The 16,618-nt window shown below is 40.6% G+C and overlaps 1 protein-coding gene across 8 annotated transcripts in view; it reads right to left on the reverse strand.

Annotated features, from left to right (window-relative positions):
- Positions 1-15,393, reverse strand: part of SMYD3 (SET and MYND domain containing 3) — a 349,734-nt gene extending 334,341 nt beyond the window's left edge. For 6 of the 8 annotated variants that reach the window (XR_014545673.1, XR_014545674.1, XR_014545675.1 and 3 more), the window contains exon 1: positions 15,164-15,393. Coding sequence is in view for 5 of the 8 variants with exons in the window: in XM_083604343.1 (XP_083460469.1) it covers positions 15,164-15,312 (149 nt within the window). In the remaining 3 variants the exon portion in view is untranslated. The remainder of the gene's footprint in view (positions 1-15,163) is intronic. The other 2 variants (XM_083604342.1, XM_083604341.1) reach the window with 1 other exon arrangement.
- Positions 15,394-16,618: the final 1,225 nt, after the last annotated feature.

Genomic DNA, 16,618 nt, shown 5'->3' on the forward strand with positions numbered 1-16,618 from the left:
AAGAGCCAATTATAATTTCTGATTTGCCTTTACTGCTAAGAATGATGGACATGTTTTAGTTATTATATTTCTAACTGGTCCTCCTTTAGAAAACTCAGAGCAGTTACAACTGAACACAGATGCACACAGAGTGCTCAAGCTGCTGCAGAACTACATCCTCATTTTTTATCAGACATATATGCTTCTTAGAAACAAACAAGTTCTGTGAAGTTTCCGACAGAAGTGGCTATGCACATTGCTGAATGATTGGGGACTTGTGTCACCACATCTCGCTTTTCCCCTGAGCTGCTTTTCCATTAAAAAAAGACAATGGTGTGGTGGGGGGGAGAGAGCACACAAAGCACAAAAAATGGGAGTGGGAAAACTCATTAACAGTGATTCGGGCAGGGAGGGGAGTGAGCAACCCACCCGGAAGGGGATGAAGAAGCAAAGAGGAAGGGGATATCAGAATTCATATGTAGATAGTACATGTGTTATCTGAATGCAAATGTGGGGTGAACATGCATAAAAATAAAACATTCCTGGTCCTGTTTGCAAGTACATGGTTTGATGGTCTCCCTTCTAGACACTCAGCTTCTACAACGGCGATGTCTCCCGGGTTATTCAAACCTCCCGTTATTTATTTCATTCCTTTACTGGCCTAATTTTAGATTTATCTTACACTGAACACGAAGTTGCATATTTTTTAAAACTAAAAATTCTGTATATTGAATATTATTATCTAGCATATTATTACGATATTACTCCATGTTATACACTTCTCAGGCTTTTTGATAAGATTAATAAATTCTGTACATGTTCACTTTGAGAAGAAATGTTATGGCTGTGTAGACAGCAAGCTATGTTGCACGTTAGCCCTAGACACTGTAAACTAGATGGAGAAATATATTTTAAATGTCAACTGAAGACAAATAAAAATTATGATCTATGGCTATGGCCACTTCCAAATTCCACTCAACATTAGAACTGAAGAGCAAATGAAGTGAGTTACATCACCCACTATAATGTTAACCAAGAATCTTTGTATTACTCTTAGCGAACAGTTTATAGAAGTCAAGCCATTCAGCTGTAAGATCCAAAGGCCACGATGATGTGAATCAGTATCTACACTTGATCACTTCTTTTTAATGGGCAGGGGAAAGGGGCAAATGTCAGTTAGGCCTTTAAAGCTCTAAATGGCCTCGGTCCAGTATATCTGAAGGAGCATCTCCACCCCCATCATTCTACCTGGAGACTGAGGTCCAGCGCCAAGGGCCTTCTGGCAGTTCCCTCACTGCGAGAAGCCAAATTACAGGGAACCAGGCAGAGGGCCTTCTCGGTAATGGCACCCGCCCTGTGGAACGCCCTCCCACCAGATGTCAAAGAGAACAACTACCAAGCTTTTAGAAGACATCTGAAGGCAGCCCTTTTTAGGGAAGCTTTTAATGTTTGATGTATTACTGTATTTTAATATTTGGTTGGAAGCCGTCCAGAGTGGCTGGGGAAGCCCAGCCAGATGGGCGGGGTTTAAATAATTTATTATTATTATTATTATTATTATTATTATCATCATCATCCTCATCCTCATCATTATCTTCTTCATCATTATCAGCCTCTTCACCAGCGGTCCAGCATCCCCTCCACTTACGCATGTTCAAGTCATGCACGACTGCACATATGCACTGCGTGCCAGAAACCTGGAAGTGGGGGGAGATACCTGGAGAGCCTCAACAAAGCCCTGCTGCACCTCCAGCCCAAGGAAGACATCTCCTTTGGACTCCAGGGAAGGTCTCCTTGCAAACTGGAGGAGCAGCAGGGTGCTCTCCATTTACACGCATTTCACTTCTGTGCGCAGGGAGCCAGAAAGTAACCGCTGCCTAAATGGGGAGTTGCCCATAGTGTGGCTCCTAAAAGCAGCACTATCAGACCACACCCCACCTGCTATAGTGAAGGAGAAAAGGTACCAGGAGTTTATCAATTAATGAAGGTAGGAGGAGAATGCTTGGATTTATTCTAGAAAGAAGTTAATATATTCCTATGTGTATAGGACCATATAGGGTTCAAGATAATAATCAACACCTGGTCTTAAGCCCAGAAACAATTTGGTAGCCAGTGCCACTTTACAGGAATTTCTAGAGAGTATTTTTAATATAAATTAATATAATTTTTTATATAAATTTCCATCATTTAAAGCACCAAACAAACAAAATTGAAAGCATCCACTGCTAACTCAGGTAATGGAATTTTCCTGAGCAATTTCCAATGCTTACCAAATGCTAGCTTAAATAACATCACAAGTGTAGGCAGCACAAAGCTAATAAACCACAATTTATTTACATCTAGCATGTTTGTAAGATAACAGTTCAAAGTTCTATATGTGACTGAACTGTCAATCAGACAATTATGCAAAACAGCCTTTTCTTTACAACAAAGTGAATACAAATTAATGTTTTCCCCATAATGTTTATGTCACATTTTATGTGAATGCTTGCCCAAAACACTGAGATCAGAAGTAATCAGTGTACAGGGTTTTGTAGTCAAAGCTCATCAAATTGCAAATTGATTTCCAACACCCATTTTCAACCTTACATTATATTGGCACAAAACAATGGTGTATTTTCAGTGGCAATTTTTCAGCTACAGAACAACTACTTTTCAACAGGCCCACAGTAATAGACATAGACACACATAAATAAATATTTTTAAATACTTTTATCAAGTGAAATATAAAATTCTGTGTTTATAACAACAAACCGGAGAAACCTGACTCTTTGAAGATGATTTTCAGGAAGCAACTACTTTTTTGAGAGTTGAACTATAAATGCCAATGGTAGCTAAAGCCTAGTACAGGCATGCTAAGCAAGTTGGTCTGCATAGCTTCATATTTTTGAGACCTACATCGTTACTCTGACACCAAACATTATGATTTTCACATAAATTGTTGCAATATGATTTGAGGCAAACCAAGTAATGGGCAAAACATTTTCTTCTAAATCCATTTAATTATTTTTCCTTATCAACCTTCCTTCCCAAAAACTTAGCATCACATGTAAATGGGGTGATATTGACTAACATTCACTGCTTTCCCCAAATCCATTGCTGGTTGCTGCAATGAAAAGCTGAAGTGGAAAGAGGATGGAAAGCATAAAGAGTTAGGGAATTGTTTTATTCAGTCTTGTATCTATGTGCTAATTAAAATATCATTTTAAAAAATGTCTTCTTTCGTTGCATTGTTATGGTGGCGGTGCTTTAAGACTTCTTTTCTGGTTGCTGAAACAAAAGGGTTGGACAACCAGAAGTGGACTAGGAGAGATTCAATATATGCTTATACTGAAAGTGCATAGCTAGGCATGTTTCTAAGTATGTGAGGAGACATAAGATTGCAGATTCAGTGGTAAGGAAATGGTACTAAGTGCATGCTCAGAGGTACTTTTCATCCCATGTTCCAGGTCTCAACCCTGGTATTAGGCTGAGCTCCGGTTGACACAATTATTTAGGATGAGACAGGGGTGGGGTGGGGGAATAAGCAAAAGCAGCTTGCCTATAACAAGAATGGAAAGAGAGTTATGGAAAGAAAAATGGCGCTTTTTGTGAAGAGTTGCCAGAGGAAAATGAGGAGTGGATGGGGAGGGTGGTGAAATGTTTGTTAAAATTTAAGTCTAGTTTATTCATGTGCCACTTTCCCACAGTGAACTGTGACCAAAAGATACTGACATCATCAATGAATTATCAAAATACAAAACATCTGAAAAACAGTTTGCTTCAAAGCATATGAATCTAATATATAATCAATAGCAATAGCAATTCAGGAAACAAATGATAAGTTGAATATTACTTAATATATCACAGACACAGAGCAAAACATAAATGTTAATGGGTAAAAAAAATTAAAGGTATCCCACACTACTTGTTCCGGTCTTACTGAAGCCCAATGAGCTACGGCATGATTGAAATGCAGTACAGAAGAGATGGGTTTTTCTCACCAGGCTAGATGGTTCACAGCGGGCTCTCTCATCTCTCCTCCTAATAACTTCTGAAGTGAGAGGTTATGGGACTTTCATCTGTGCAGAAAATATGCCATTACTGTGCAAGTCCAGCTTCTTAATTCTAAGTGGCTGGAGAAAGGGGAGGCTGCAGTTGCTCAGTGGTTAGGGGGAAAGCACTCTGAATATCCCCATAGGCACACTCTGTATTATTAACAGGGGGGGTATGGGGTTGTATATTTAAAAGCTCCCTGATGAAAACAACTCGCTACACAGATGGACACAAAAATAACATTATTAGTGAGAGATCAAGCTGAATCTTTTCCTCTGAAATACATTAGGTTCATTTTCTCTTTGTAGGGGTAAGGTTATATTTCCGTAGAGGAGTATTCAAATGTGCAACTCCTTGCTTGTTAAATGTAGTGTACAATATAGGGAAAATGCTGTACCACTGACCCCCAAGCATAAAAGTTCAGATAAAACAAAGCAGAAGAAGTTGCACCTGCTGAAATCTTTCCAGAGTTCCAGAGGCCTATATAGCATAGCAGCTTGCTATTGCCTTTATTCTTTTGTTATATGCTAAACATGTGTCTTCTGACTACCCATCATAAGATCACTGAAGACAGACTCCAACTAAACTAATACCAGGAGTCCGCCCTGGCTCTACAGTGACTATCATAAGCCTCGGCTCCTAGTCTAATGTGGCTCCAGTCAAGGCAAGTTTCCATATCAATTACCATAAAAGAAGGTGCAAGAAAATAATTCATACCCCCGCTGAAAAGAGAGGGGGAGGAATTTAGTCTAGCATATTACTGAACATATTAAATCAAACTGTCTTAGAAGCAAATATTCTGAGAAATGATATCATGCATTAATTACAATTTGTGGCTACAATAAATTGATATCCATTTATCGAAGTGCGAATGCAACGGACAACTGGCAGGCTATTTCATGCCTCAAAGAATTTATAGCAAAAGGGACACAGGGACATACTCAGCACAAGCAATTCTGTATTATTATTTTTTAAGCTTTTGCACATTTGGAACAGAAAATAGACCAGTGCTTAAAATGCCTGAAAAAACCCCAATTTAAAAAGCTGATACTAAATTGTAATTTACTTATGACTATGGAAAATGCTTACTATTGCAATTAAGAATGAATGTCTACCACTCTCTAATGAAAACATACTACCAGTTATTTTTACAATTAAAAACTAAATGCATACATGCATGGCTGAATATTAAATAAACCTACTATCAGCACCCATATTTACATGAGCAATAAAGAGTGTGTACAGGCAGATATGATAATTATTAATTTATATGTGAAGGAAGGCAAAAAATAAAAAACGAGAAGTGAAATAATTAATTAGCCTGCAGGAGAGTTGTTCCACATGGACAAGCCTTGAAGCCCTTAATCTAACAAAAATAACTTACTAAGGGAATAAGGACACTAGAGAAGAACCTGGATATGTCTGTTAAAATATTGTTGAGCTAGCCAACTTTGTTGAGAAGCACAGATCAATTGCATAAGATAGTTGCACCCAGTACAGTTTTGTGTACACTCCGCCCCTGCAAATAATAGTGTCCCCAAGTTCATCTCCTTACTAGTCCTCATAGGAATGGATGGCAACCATCCACTTATGTAGGAGATAATGAGAGCGTGCAGTCTGGAACATCACTATGGTGTTGATTAGAATGTCCTTGGGTGATCCTAGTGGGTGGAATAAGAAGCATGTTTTAACCTCTTTCAACTCCCTTCCAGGTGACAGCCTCCTTAACTTTCTCCACACACTATCAAAGCACTGAAGAACTAAGTCAGCACGTACCAGTACTTGCACAGTCCTGTTTTCTGGGTTCTGTTTCTCAGATGCACTAGATCAAGGTTGAGGAACTTGTGGCCCTCCAAATGTTGTGGAACAGCAACTGCTATCAACCCTGGCTGGGTTGCTTACAGGGGCAACAATATTTGGTGGCCATAAGCCTGTACACACACACTCTCTCTTTCTGAGTGAGTAAGTGTGTGTGTGTGTGTGTGTGTGTGTGTGTGTGTGTGTGTGGAGCATGCTTCCCACCAGCTCAAGCTACATCCATTGACTATGTGCCCCTCCCCACATCTGCTAACACATATGGCCCTTGTAGGCAAAAAATATGACAAAACATTGGGAAGCAAATTTTATATAGATCTGAAAAACATTACATTAACAAGGGCACTTACTAACTCCTGTGACGCTATAATTAATCTGAAGTGACAGCATTTCAACCTCTCCCAAAAGGTTCACGTGCATTTTTTTATAATTAATAATGATTTCAGCATTAAGTAAGCTCCAGATTCACCCCACGTTTAGATAGAAGAAATAATTGCTTATACAATAAGAAAACTTCAAAACTGAGTACAAGTTGACCAGCATTTACCAGATGAAAAGATATCAGGTAGACCATTTTATCTTCCCACATCTTCCCACATCTATCAGGTAGACCATTTTATCTTCCCACTTCATTTTATCTTCCCACATCTAGTAACAGAGGTTTGTAGCATACCCTAGTAGCTGCCCACTGCTGAACAGCTCTTACCATTAAGGATAATATTGTAAATGAAATCTACCTTCCTGTAATTTAACATCATTGTTTATTACCTATACTATGGAACAGTATATAGTGAATAACTATTCTCTCCCATATTTCTGAAATCATCATAAAATATTTGAGAATTAATATTTAAAGATTTCCCATTTTTAAATTATTTCCTTACATTCCAAGTCGGTATTTTAACAGCCAAAAGCTGTATATGTTACAATATTGCCTTGCTAGCACATTGTACAATTAAAAAATATTGCTCAAAAGAAATTACCAGCAAACTTATTAGTGTATCCAAAGCAAGGAGACTTCTGTGCAGTTCTTAAAACATCAGCAATCTTCTACATGTTTCATTAAAAATTTAATTTAAGCAGCATTGGCTTATCAAGACATAAAACAAGGGATTATCCACAGCAAATACTTAGGGTAATTCAATCAAAATGACTGCCAAGGAAATAAAACCTTTCATGGGAGCTTGCAAGCCATCTACTTGCAATATCCAAACTGTTTGAATGGACAGCTATTAGCCAAAAAGCTACATCATCAAACACTTGACAATCTGCCAGGCACCATTCCTTCACTGTGAGCTTAATTTGTCCTTCAGGAGTGAGCCAGTCTGGCTCTGACCTTTTCCTGTATTATCTGTGTTGTCTCCCTCCCAAATGCTTACCTGGCAATTCCAGGTGGAATACTAAGGGGATCAGGCAAAACACCAACACTAAGCTTGACTGAGGTCTTGATTTCTACCATAAAAATTATCTTCGACAAACAATTGAACTGACTGTCTTTTTGTCGCAGACAAAACGCTAGTTCTGGTTCTTTGGATATTCTCCCATTTTAGCAGCAATACCTGTTGCAGCTGGGAAATAGGTATTTTAATTTAAAGAAACAGCCAGTCTGCTTTCAGGACCACTGTTTCACCCAACATGCGGAATTGTGTAAATGCACATTGAAATATAGCAGGGGTAGCCAACATGGTGACCTTCAGCTATTTTGGACTACAGTTCCTGACCACTAGCTGATGGGAGTTGTAGTCCAACAACATCTGGAGGGCACCTCATTGGCCACCCCAACTTAGAGTTTATAAAATACTGTCTTTTCAAACATTTTACTTAGACCTGCAATAATACTGTGTCTAATTAATTTTCCACTAAACTGTGCCACTCTACAGATCAAAATAATTGACCATTTGTTTATTTAGGCACATAAGAACTGACAGCCTGCCTTCCTAACACACGTGTATTACACCAATTAAAATCAACAGATAAAAATATAAACAATACAAAAACAAAAACAACATATATCCATAACATATTAAAAGCAGATGCAGATCAGCATTATCAAACAAACTTGACAAGGTCAAGCACATCAGATAAAACATAGTTTCCCATTAAAACCAGATCAGCATGACAAATGAAAACGTGGCTGGAAAAGATAAAAATAAAAATTCTGAAGCTGGCGAAGGGCTGAATGAACCTCATGGGGCAAGGTTTTCCAGAACAGCTGCTGCAATGAATGAGGTGGTGCTGTTTCTTCTCCAAATCAACCTTACTTTCACCTTAGGTAGGTAGGAGACAAGAAACTGGATGTCAGGAAGGAGAGCATTAACCTCAGCATGCCGCCTTTCTATATACACAGGGTTTGTCTTTTGAAAAATGAGTTCTTTGTCGTAGAGACATGCATTAATTCATATGATCATCCTCCAGTATTTCAGATCTACATGCAACATCCATGGATACAGTGCAAGGGGGGCAGGAACCGCAAGCCCAGGAGCTGAATGCCTCCCTTCAGATCACTCTCTCTGGCCCTTGGCACTCTTCCCCAGGCCACACACTTACCAGCCCTGTCTCACATTCCTGGAGTGTTTTTGCCCTGCTAGAACGTGTCCTTGAACTTTGACAACTCCTCTTGTTCTCCAGGATGGAGGATAGAGAACTGAGAGAGTACTGTACAAAAGTAAAATTTACATTTGTTGCCCCACCCATTATTGCCTCTGTCTCTGCCCCTGGAAGATTGCCCAGGAGGAGATGAAGCCCTCAGGCTGAAAAACGTTTCCCACCTCTGATGTGGCGGATGTAGCTCAGGTACAGAGACTCCTTCCCAAAGTCTAGCTAGTGCTTTCCCAGCTTTGGGAAGGAGGTCAAAGAGCTCTAGGACCCTGCCAGAGCTTTGCGCCTCCTTCCCAAAGCCAGGAGCCTCGCTTAACCAGCTTTGCGAAGGCAGCACAGGGCTGGAGAGATGTCAACTTTTGGTTTTGCCTCCCCCCCATCCCATGCCCACGACATGGTATTGTGCAGCTCATGGGTTCCATGTCAATGTACTCTTCTGGCCAGTTGGTATGAAAAGTTGGAGTGTCCTGTCATAACAGATAAGACTCAAAGCCACTTCTGAAAACACCTCCAGGCAGACCGTCAGGGAACAGAAGATTTCCCTCATGAAAGGCATCATCCAAATAGTGTAGTAAAATAAATTCCCTATTTCCATCAAGCGAACAAAGACTCTTAAGGGCAAACCAAGCTGGATGTAATGAATCCCCAACTGCCCCTTCTTCCTTTGCAAAGTGCCTTCAGGAGAGAGTGGTTTGTATCAGAGAAAGAATAGGAGGGATTTCTCTCAAAACATTCCTCTGGTATCCACTCACATTTCCTCTTTACAGTTCCAGGCCTGTGTTTGTAAGGTATGCTTGAGTGCAGAATGCTAACGTGGGTCAAAGAAGCTGGAGAGAAGATGTTTCAGTGGAAGAGAGACTGGCAAGGTTTTTATCCAGGAGTACATTGCAAGGAAAGGGACGCGGGTGGCGCTGTGGGTTAAACCACAGAGCCTAGGACTTGCCGATCAGAAGGTCGGTGGTTCGATTCCCCGCAATGGGGTGAGCTCCCGTTGCTCAGTCCCTGCTCCTGCCAACCTAGCAGTTTGAAAGCACATCAAAGTACAAGCAGATAAATAGGTACCGCTCTGGCGGGAAGGTAAACGGTGTTTCTGTGCGCTGCTCTGGTTCGCCAGAAGCGGCTTAGTCATGCTGGCCACATGACCCGGAAGCTGTACGCCGGCTCCCTCGGCCAATAAAGTGAGATGAGCACTGCAACCCCAGAGTTGGTCACAACTGGACCTAATGGTCAGGGGTCCCTTTACCTTTTTACACTGGAGCCAGCATGGTGTAGTGGTTAAGAACGGTAGTCTCATAATCTGGGGAACCGGGTTCGCGTCTCCGCTCCTCCACATGCAGCTGCTGGGTGACCTTGGGCTAGTCATACTTCTCTGAAGTCTCTCAGCCCCACTCACCTCACAGAGTGTTTGTTGTGGGGGAGGAAGGGAAAGGAGAATGTTAGCCGCTTTGAGACTCCTGAAGGGGAGTGAAAGGCGGGATATCAAATCCAAACTCTTCTTCTTCTTCTACACTGCAAGGGAGAATGGGCCACCAGGGTTTTATGAAGCATGCCCCAGCTTGAACTTGACACAAGTCTTGTGAAGGGAATACCAGTTACAGACCAATGTGTACTGTACACAGATGGCCTAGACTGCAGAACCATACAAAGGATGAGGCTTTAGCCACTGCAAAAGGGATCCACTTACCCAAGGCAAGGCAACTGTCAGCCACCCCCACTTCTAATCAAGGGGACAGCTCCATAACAAACCTAGGTCAGAAAGGTCTGAGTACTGCAAGGAGACACAAGACTGATTCTGAAAACCATTATTCAAAAGTCCAACCAAATTTATTGGAACCTCCTAGCAAAGGAGTTGCATCCAGTGATTCCCCTCACCTGCATTAGAGTAACAGCCACCTCTGCTTATAGCAGGAAATGGGAGCAAACCACATCTTATGCAATACCATCATATCCCCTGTTGACTTTCAATCATGAACCGATTTCCCATATCCTTATAACTTCTCTTAAAGGACTGTTAAAAGCTTAGCCTACTTATGGTAGAAGATTTTACACTCTATATAAACTGAAGTATAGCTCTGCCAGAACTGATTATACATATAGTAGAGATTAAGGAGTAAAGAGAAACCACTACTTGTTGACTTTAATGGAAAAAAATATTCCATCATGCTATGCGTAGGGAGGAAATTACACTTTACTATAACTGGCTGTATTGATCCAAGGCTCACAACATATAAAAGAACCAATCTTGGAAGCTAGAGATAGCCTTGTTCTGTAATATAGAATGGAGCTATTACAGCGAGCTTTCGGCTATCTATCAGTCTGAGATATAACACGCTCTGGCTGTTTATGTGTATTTATAACTACAAAAGTGACTCAAACCTACCCTTATTAGCTATGGAATCTAAACTACAACAAGCTGTCATACTTGGATCTATAAGCAAATCCTCTTCATTCAGGCATATCCCGAATAACAAATTGTAATATACACCAATTTTCAGAAAACTGTTGCGAAGAATATTTATACTCCAGGCATATTATAAATCAAAACAAAGCATAAAGATATCCTATCCAAGATGTAAAGAGACTCTGAATAATGTAGGACTTTGAAAGCAAGGACATGATACAACTGGGTGTGTGATACAAACAAGAACAAAATTAATTGACAGCAGGAGAGGCATGGGTCACGATAAGAGGAAGAGAGATTATAAATAGGAACACATGTTTTGAAAAGGCCATTGTTAGCATTGAAATTGCTAAAGGACCGTTACTGAGAAGGTGTTTAAGCCATGGAAAATATATTTAAGGATAAAAATAAATACATCAAAACTATAATGAAAAGACTCCCCAACTGTGAAGATAAATGAAAATTCACAACAGAAGCAAATATGAAATCAGGTAATGTTAGACTCCAGACATTACAAAAAGTCTGCTCCTTACTACTACAACGTGCCACAAAACTAAAAGATAGGTGCTTAAGCTTCCATCTAAACAAATAGTGCTTTAATTGATCCACCAATTACTCCTGATATCCCAACTCAGAATGTTTGTTATATAAATTATTGCATTTGATTTCTTGATTTACCTTACATTTCATGTGTCCAGGAAATATATACCTAATATAATCTGCACCTGAAAACTACCCTTTCTTCCTAGCACAATCCTTGGTCTCTTCTACAATCAGACTAGATTAAGTTAGCACACAAAGGGACTCATGTATTACTTTCCCTATGCTTCTAGATACAGGTAGGTAGCCATGTTGGTCTGCCATAGTCGAAATAAATAAATAAATACCATTCATATCTAACTCACTGGGAAACATTGAGAGTTCATACAACTCTGGGGAATGAGGTGGAGGGAAGATGCAAAAGGTCTACTTCAGATTAAGGCAGCAGCAAGGAGACAGGAAATGGATGGCATTTTGGCTTCCAGTCTGCTCCAAAATCTGAAAATTCTCAGAAACGTTCCAAACATTAGCCGGGATGCTACTTCATGTGAACCTACATTGGAATTATTAACATTTTTATTTAAATAGTACAAATTCAAATCATACCACAAGTGAGTTTGAAAATCCCCTGAAAAGATCTGAAGATGGAAACAAATGTGGAACTCCCATAATTATTTTGTCCTTTAAGCACACTTCCTTAAAGCTGAGACAGGTTTTCCATGCAAGATGTGTAGCATAATAAGTTAAACATTAGAGATAAATATTCAAAATAAGTAGAATATTTTTTTTCTAGGCCACAAAAACTAATATCATTTTTATATATGTACAGTTACAATAATGTAATATAATGCAAAACTTCCAGTGATCTCACATAAAATACCCCCCTTTTACCTTTAGAACAATAAATGGAAACTAATTTGCAACTGCATATTACATTAGCTATTATCCGTATTTTAATATCTATTTTTCCCTCACAGCACTTACTTTCATTATGAATTTGAAAAAATAAAAATTTACCCTTAAAGAAAAATAAATGAAGCACTGAGTGTGTGCTAATTTGCTATGTTACTGCCATTTCCTCTTGTCTCCCACCCCCTTACATGTTGAGGATTTTCCTTTGGCACATATTAATATTTATCGAGTATAGAGATTCCACTTTTTTATTTTACATGAGAAAATGGCAAGCTCAGTTTTTGTCTTTTAGGCTGTGAAACTCACCTTTATTCTGAAAACATTTCCTATGCAAATAGCAACATTGTTACATTGTCTTACATATCACTTGTTACAGTTACAGATAGGTAGCCGTGTTGGTCTGCCATAGTCAAAACAAAAAAAATTTTTTTCCTTCCAGTAGCACCTTAAAGACCAACTAAGTTAGTTCTTGGTATGAGCTTTCGTGTGCATGCACGAAAAGAAGTGTGCATGCACACGAAAGCTCATACCAAGAACTAACTTAGTTGGTCTTTAAGGTGCTACTGGAAGGAAAAAAATTTTTTTGATATCACTTGTTAGATTTTAAACTTTTTTTTTAAGAAAGCCTATCTCCACTCAATAGTTAAGAGTAGCTCTAGAAACAAACATTTTACCCTTTTGTGATACTGAATCAGGCAATATTTGAAAGGAAATCATTTCACCACAATCACTAGGTGGCTATGAGCAAATGGTTAAGTATGAGTGCCCATCCCTTTCAATGTGGTGACAGAGAGCTTTATGCCCAATCTTAATCTTCCCCTGCCCTTGCAGACCAACTAATCATACTGTAGTATGGTCAGGACATAGCATTCATTGTCACTATTCATGCAGTTAAAAACTAGAGGCTTAAGTCTTTTTTTATGTATTTACAAATAGACCTTTTGTGTTCATGTACTGCCACCTATTGGAGATTTGTTATAAGAAACAAAAACACAAAGCCACAAAAGTTTATGTCTAATGATGCTATTCCAAGTCTACAAAATCCTAGTGAATAATCTTATAGCCAAAATAATAAAACTTATGGATACATCAGTCTAACTCAATATCTGGCACCTTCTTAAATTCTAATGGTCCGTCATCTGGAACAACTGTGGTAAAGGTAAATAAATTTGAGTCTGACCTAAAAATTTGAGACCAATTAGCTTATTACAGCAAGAAAGACACAGTAAACAGCAGGGAAATAACTACAGGAAGAGAAGAGAATAATGCAAATGTGGAGAAATGAGGGCAGTGGGGAAATAACCAGTGAAACTATCTGAATGGCTGAAATATGAACAGAGATTTGAGTGACCAAAATAAATGCTTTTCAAATTATGAACAACTTGTGGTTACACATCTGGCTACAAAACAAATAGGAGACACCTGCCAAATGTCATTGGGAAAGACCAGTCAGTGCTAGTCAGTGACAATGCTGAAATAAACTAGCATGGCCCTTTTGGTGGTACTCCAATTGAAATTTTAGCTAATGAACAATCTTGTGGCATTTACCTCCACAACTTGCATATGTGCGGGTGAGCTTTCCCCCTCAGAATCTGCACTGCCCTTTCATTCCACCATTCCCAACAGGTGTGAAAGACATTATTATTTAACATCTATGAAATGCCTAACTTCTTCTAAGCACTGTACAGCTATTAAGGGATTACAGACAGTCCCTTACCTGCAGGCTCGCTATGCAGTATGACTCAAAAGGAATAGAGAGGGAAGTGGAGGGCAAGCTTTGGAGAAGCTACGAAATCACTTCTTCAAAAATCATAGGATGAAACACTTGCATGTTTCAAGCCATAGCTTGCGTGTATAAACATGCCATCACAAATCTAACACCACACAAGAGCACTTTCATATCACCTCACACTCTTTATCACTTGAGTCACTTCCAGCATCCTGCCACAAGCCATCAAGTGCTGAATAATCTTGTAAGAAGAGGCCCATTGTTTCATCATCACATCTTAAAAACAAGGGTGGTTACCCTTTGGCCTTTCATATTCTTGGGCTACAGTTCCCATAATCCCTGACCACTGGCTGTTCTGGGCCTAATGAGAGCTGGAGTCCAACTTGAAGGCCACAGAGATTGGTCTTAAGTCTGTGCCTGTTTTAATGTTTTGATGGAAGCCGCTCAGGGTGGCTGGGGAAACCCAGCCAGATGGGTGGGGTATAAATTATTATTATTATTATTATTATTATTATTATTATTATTATTATTATTATTACCTGGCCAAAATGCAAACCCACCCCATGAGGAGGATGGCAATCTACTGCCTCAGTGGCTGTGGCAAGTTTCCAATACCAGGGGTCGGCCTCAGACCCCTATGCATGTGGCATAGACTGTTTCTTTTTAACCAGACCTTTGGCTGATTTGACTTACATCCTATGTGCCCTTTTAAAATGTGGTGGTTGTTTTTTATTTTATGTATTTTGTGGTTTTATATTTTGATTTTATTCTGTGAACTGCCCTGAGACCTCTAGGTATAGGGCGGTATATAAATTCTAATAGTAGTAGTAGTAGCAGCAGTAGTAGTAGTAATAGAGCACCGGGTTTAAGTCCACCCAGAGACAGCAGCTACACTTCACAGCGTTGCCAGGACCACTTCCCGCCCCACCCACTTCCAGCCAATTCGCCTTTGCCTGCTGTATTGACGGGCAAGAGACTCCCCAGCCGCAGCAAGGAAAGGCGGTGCTGGAAGGGAGCTGCGGCGCATGAATACCATGCCCTGCGCTGCGCCAATGTTCGCAGCACGGCAGCGCCGCCCAGCCAAAGAAGGCAGAGAGAGCGGGCGGGCGGCCGACCCGGCGAGGGACGCGGAGCGCGGGAAGCCCAGCCAATACCTGCGCAGGCAGCGCTCGCACACGCTTCCCAGGCGCTTCTTGCTGACGGTGTAAGCGAAGGGCTCCGCGCGGTACAGCAGCTCTCCCGGCTTCACCGCCTTCGAGGAGCGCAGGCCGTTGCCTTTGCCCGGGCTGGCAAACTTCTCCATCGCCGCTTGCACAGAGCGAAGAGAGGGCCCTTACCGCCTCTGGCCCCACGTGATGCCGCTCGTGTCGCCGCCGGAACCATCTTTGGTACGGGCAAGAGGCGCCCGGCTACAGGGCGCCCCCACCTCGCGGCGTCAAGCTCAAGCAAGATGAGAAGCGCATGTGCACTCCTCCCCCCAAAAAACCGGGTTTAGACACTCGGGGATGTGGGCTTTAAATAAGAAAAAAAAAATTATATCTTGCACCGTCTGTGGGAGGCTAGGCTCTTCCAGAAGCACATTAGGAAATAATTTCCCAATTTAGGGCTGCAACCCGAAACGTGCTTAACCTGGAGATAAACCTCAGCAAATCAATGGAGATTACTTCTGAGTAAACATATTCGGGATCGAGTTGCAAAATCAGATTTAAACTGCCCACTGCCTTAAGATATTGCCCACAGTTACTATGACAATCACCATTTACAGATCCGTGTCACCTCACAACCCTAACCAACATCATCTCATTAGTAAGACATACTGAATTAATGGGGGGCTAGGACTGGAGCCTTAGTCTCAGGGTTGGCCCACTCATGAGGCAAGGTGAATTACTGCCTCGGGTGACAGAAGGCAGCACATCCAGCCTCCAAGAAATGCATCACCCGCTGCTGCCACCTCAGCTGCTGCCACGTGCTTCTTGGAGACCAGATCTGCCACTTCCTTGGCAGCCCTCCCCAGTGCCACGTCTACAGTGGCCTATTAAGGAATAAGAGGAGCTGCTGGTCTCCCACCCTTCTTCCTGCTGTAGATCTTCATTCGCCCCTTCTTCCCTGGTGGGTCCGTTGCAGGAGGGGAGGGGGCAGGACAGAAAAGAGTCTTGCAACATAACAAAGCATAAAAGAAAGACAGAAATAAAAAATTGAAACAGTAAAGTGTCACAGCCCTGGAAGAGCAGAAGTACAAAGATACAGATGAGCTCTAACAGGATAATAAATTATTAACTCATACAAAGATTCCCTTTACAAATAAGATTTTTTTTTTAAAAAAAGTACTGTATTCTTCACCAGTGAGTTCCATCATACTGAGAATAAAAGTTCTATAGTCTTAAATGGTCCAGACATTTGTATATAGTGATGGCATTGAGTTACCAAGTGTCATAGGTCAAAAAAGTGCCATAGGTCAAATTTGAGCTCTGCCCTTTAGATACGTATACGTAGGAGATATCTCTTCAAGAAGGGCAATTTGCCAACCCCTTTAATACCAGCAATCCAGATTATTAAGATTAAAAGTATTTTTAAAATACAAATAAATTACTATTATGTGTTTGGCTTAC

The sequence above is a fragment of the Podarcis filfolensis genome (assembly GCF_964270895.1).
Source record: "Podarcis filfolensis genome assembly, chromosome: 3".
NCBI classification, from domain to species: domain Eukaryota; kingdom Metazoa; phylum Chordata; class Lepidosauria; order Squamata; family Lacertidae; genus Podarcis; species Podarcis filfolensis.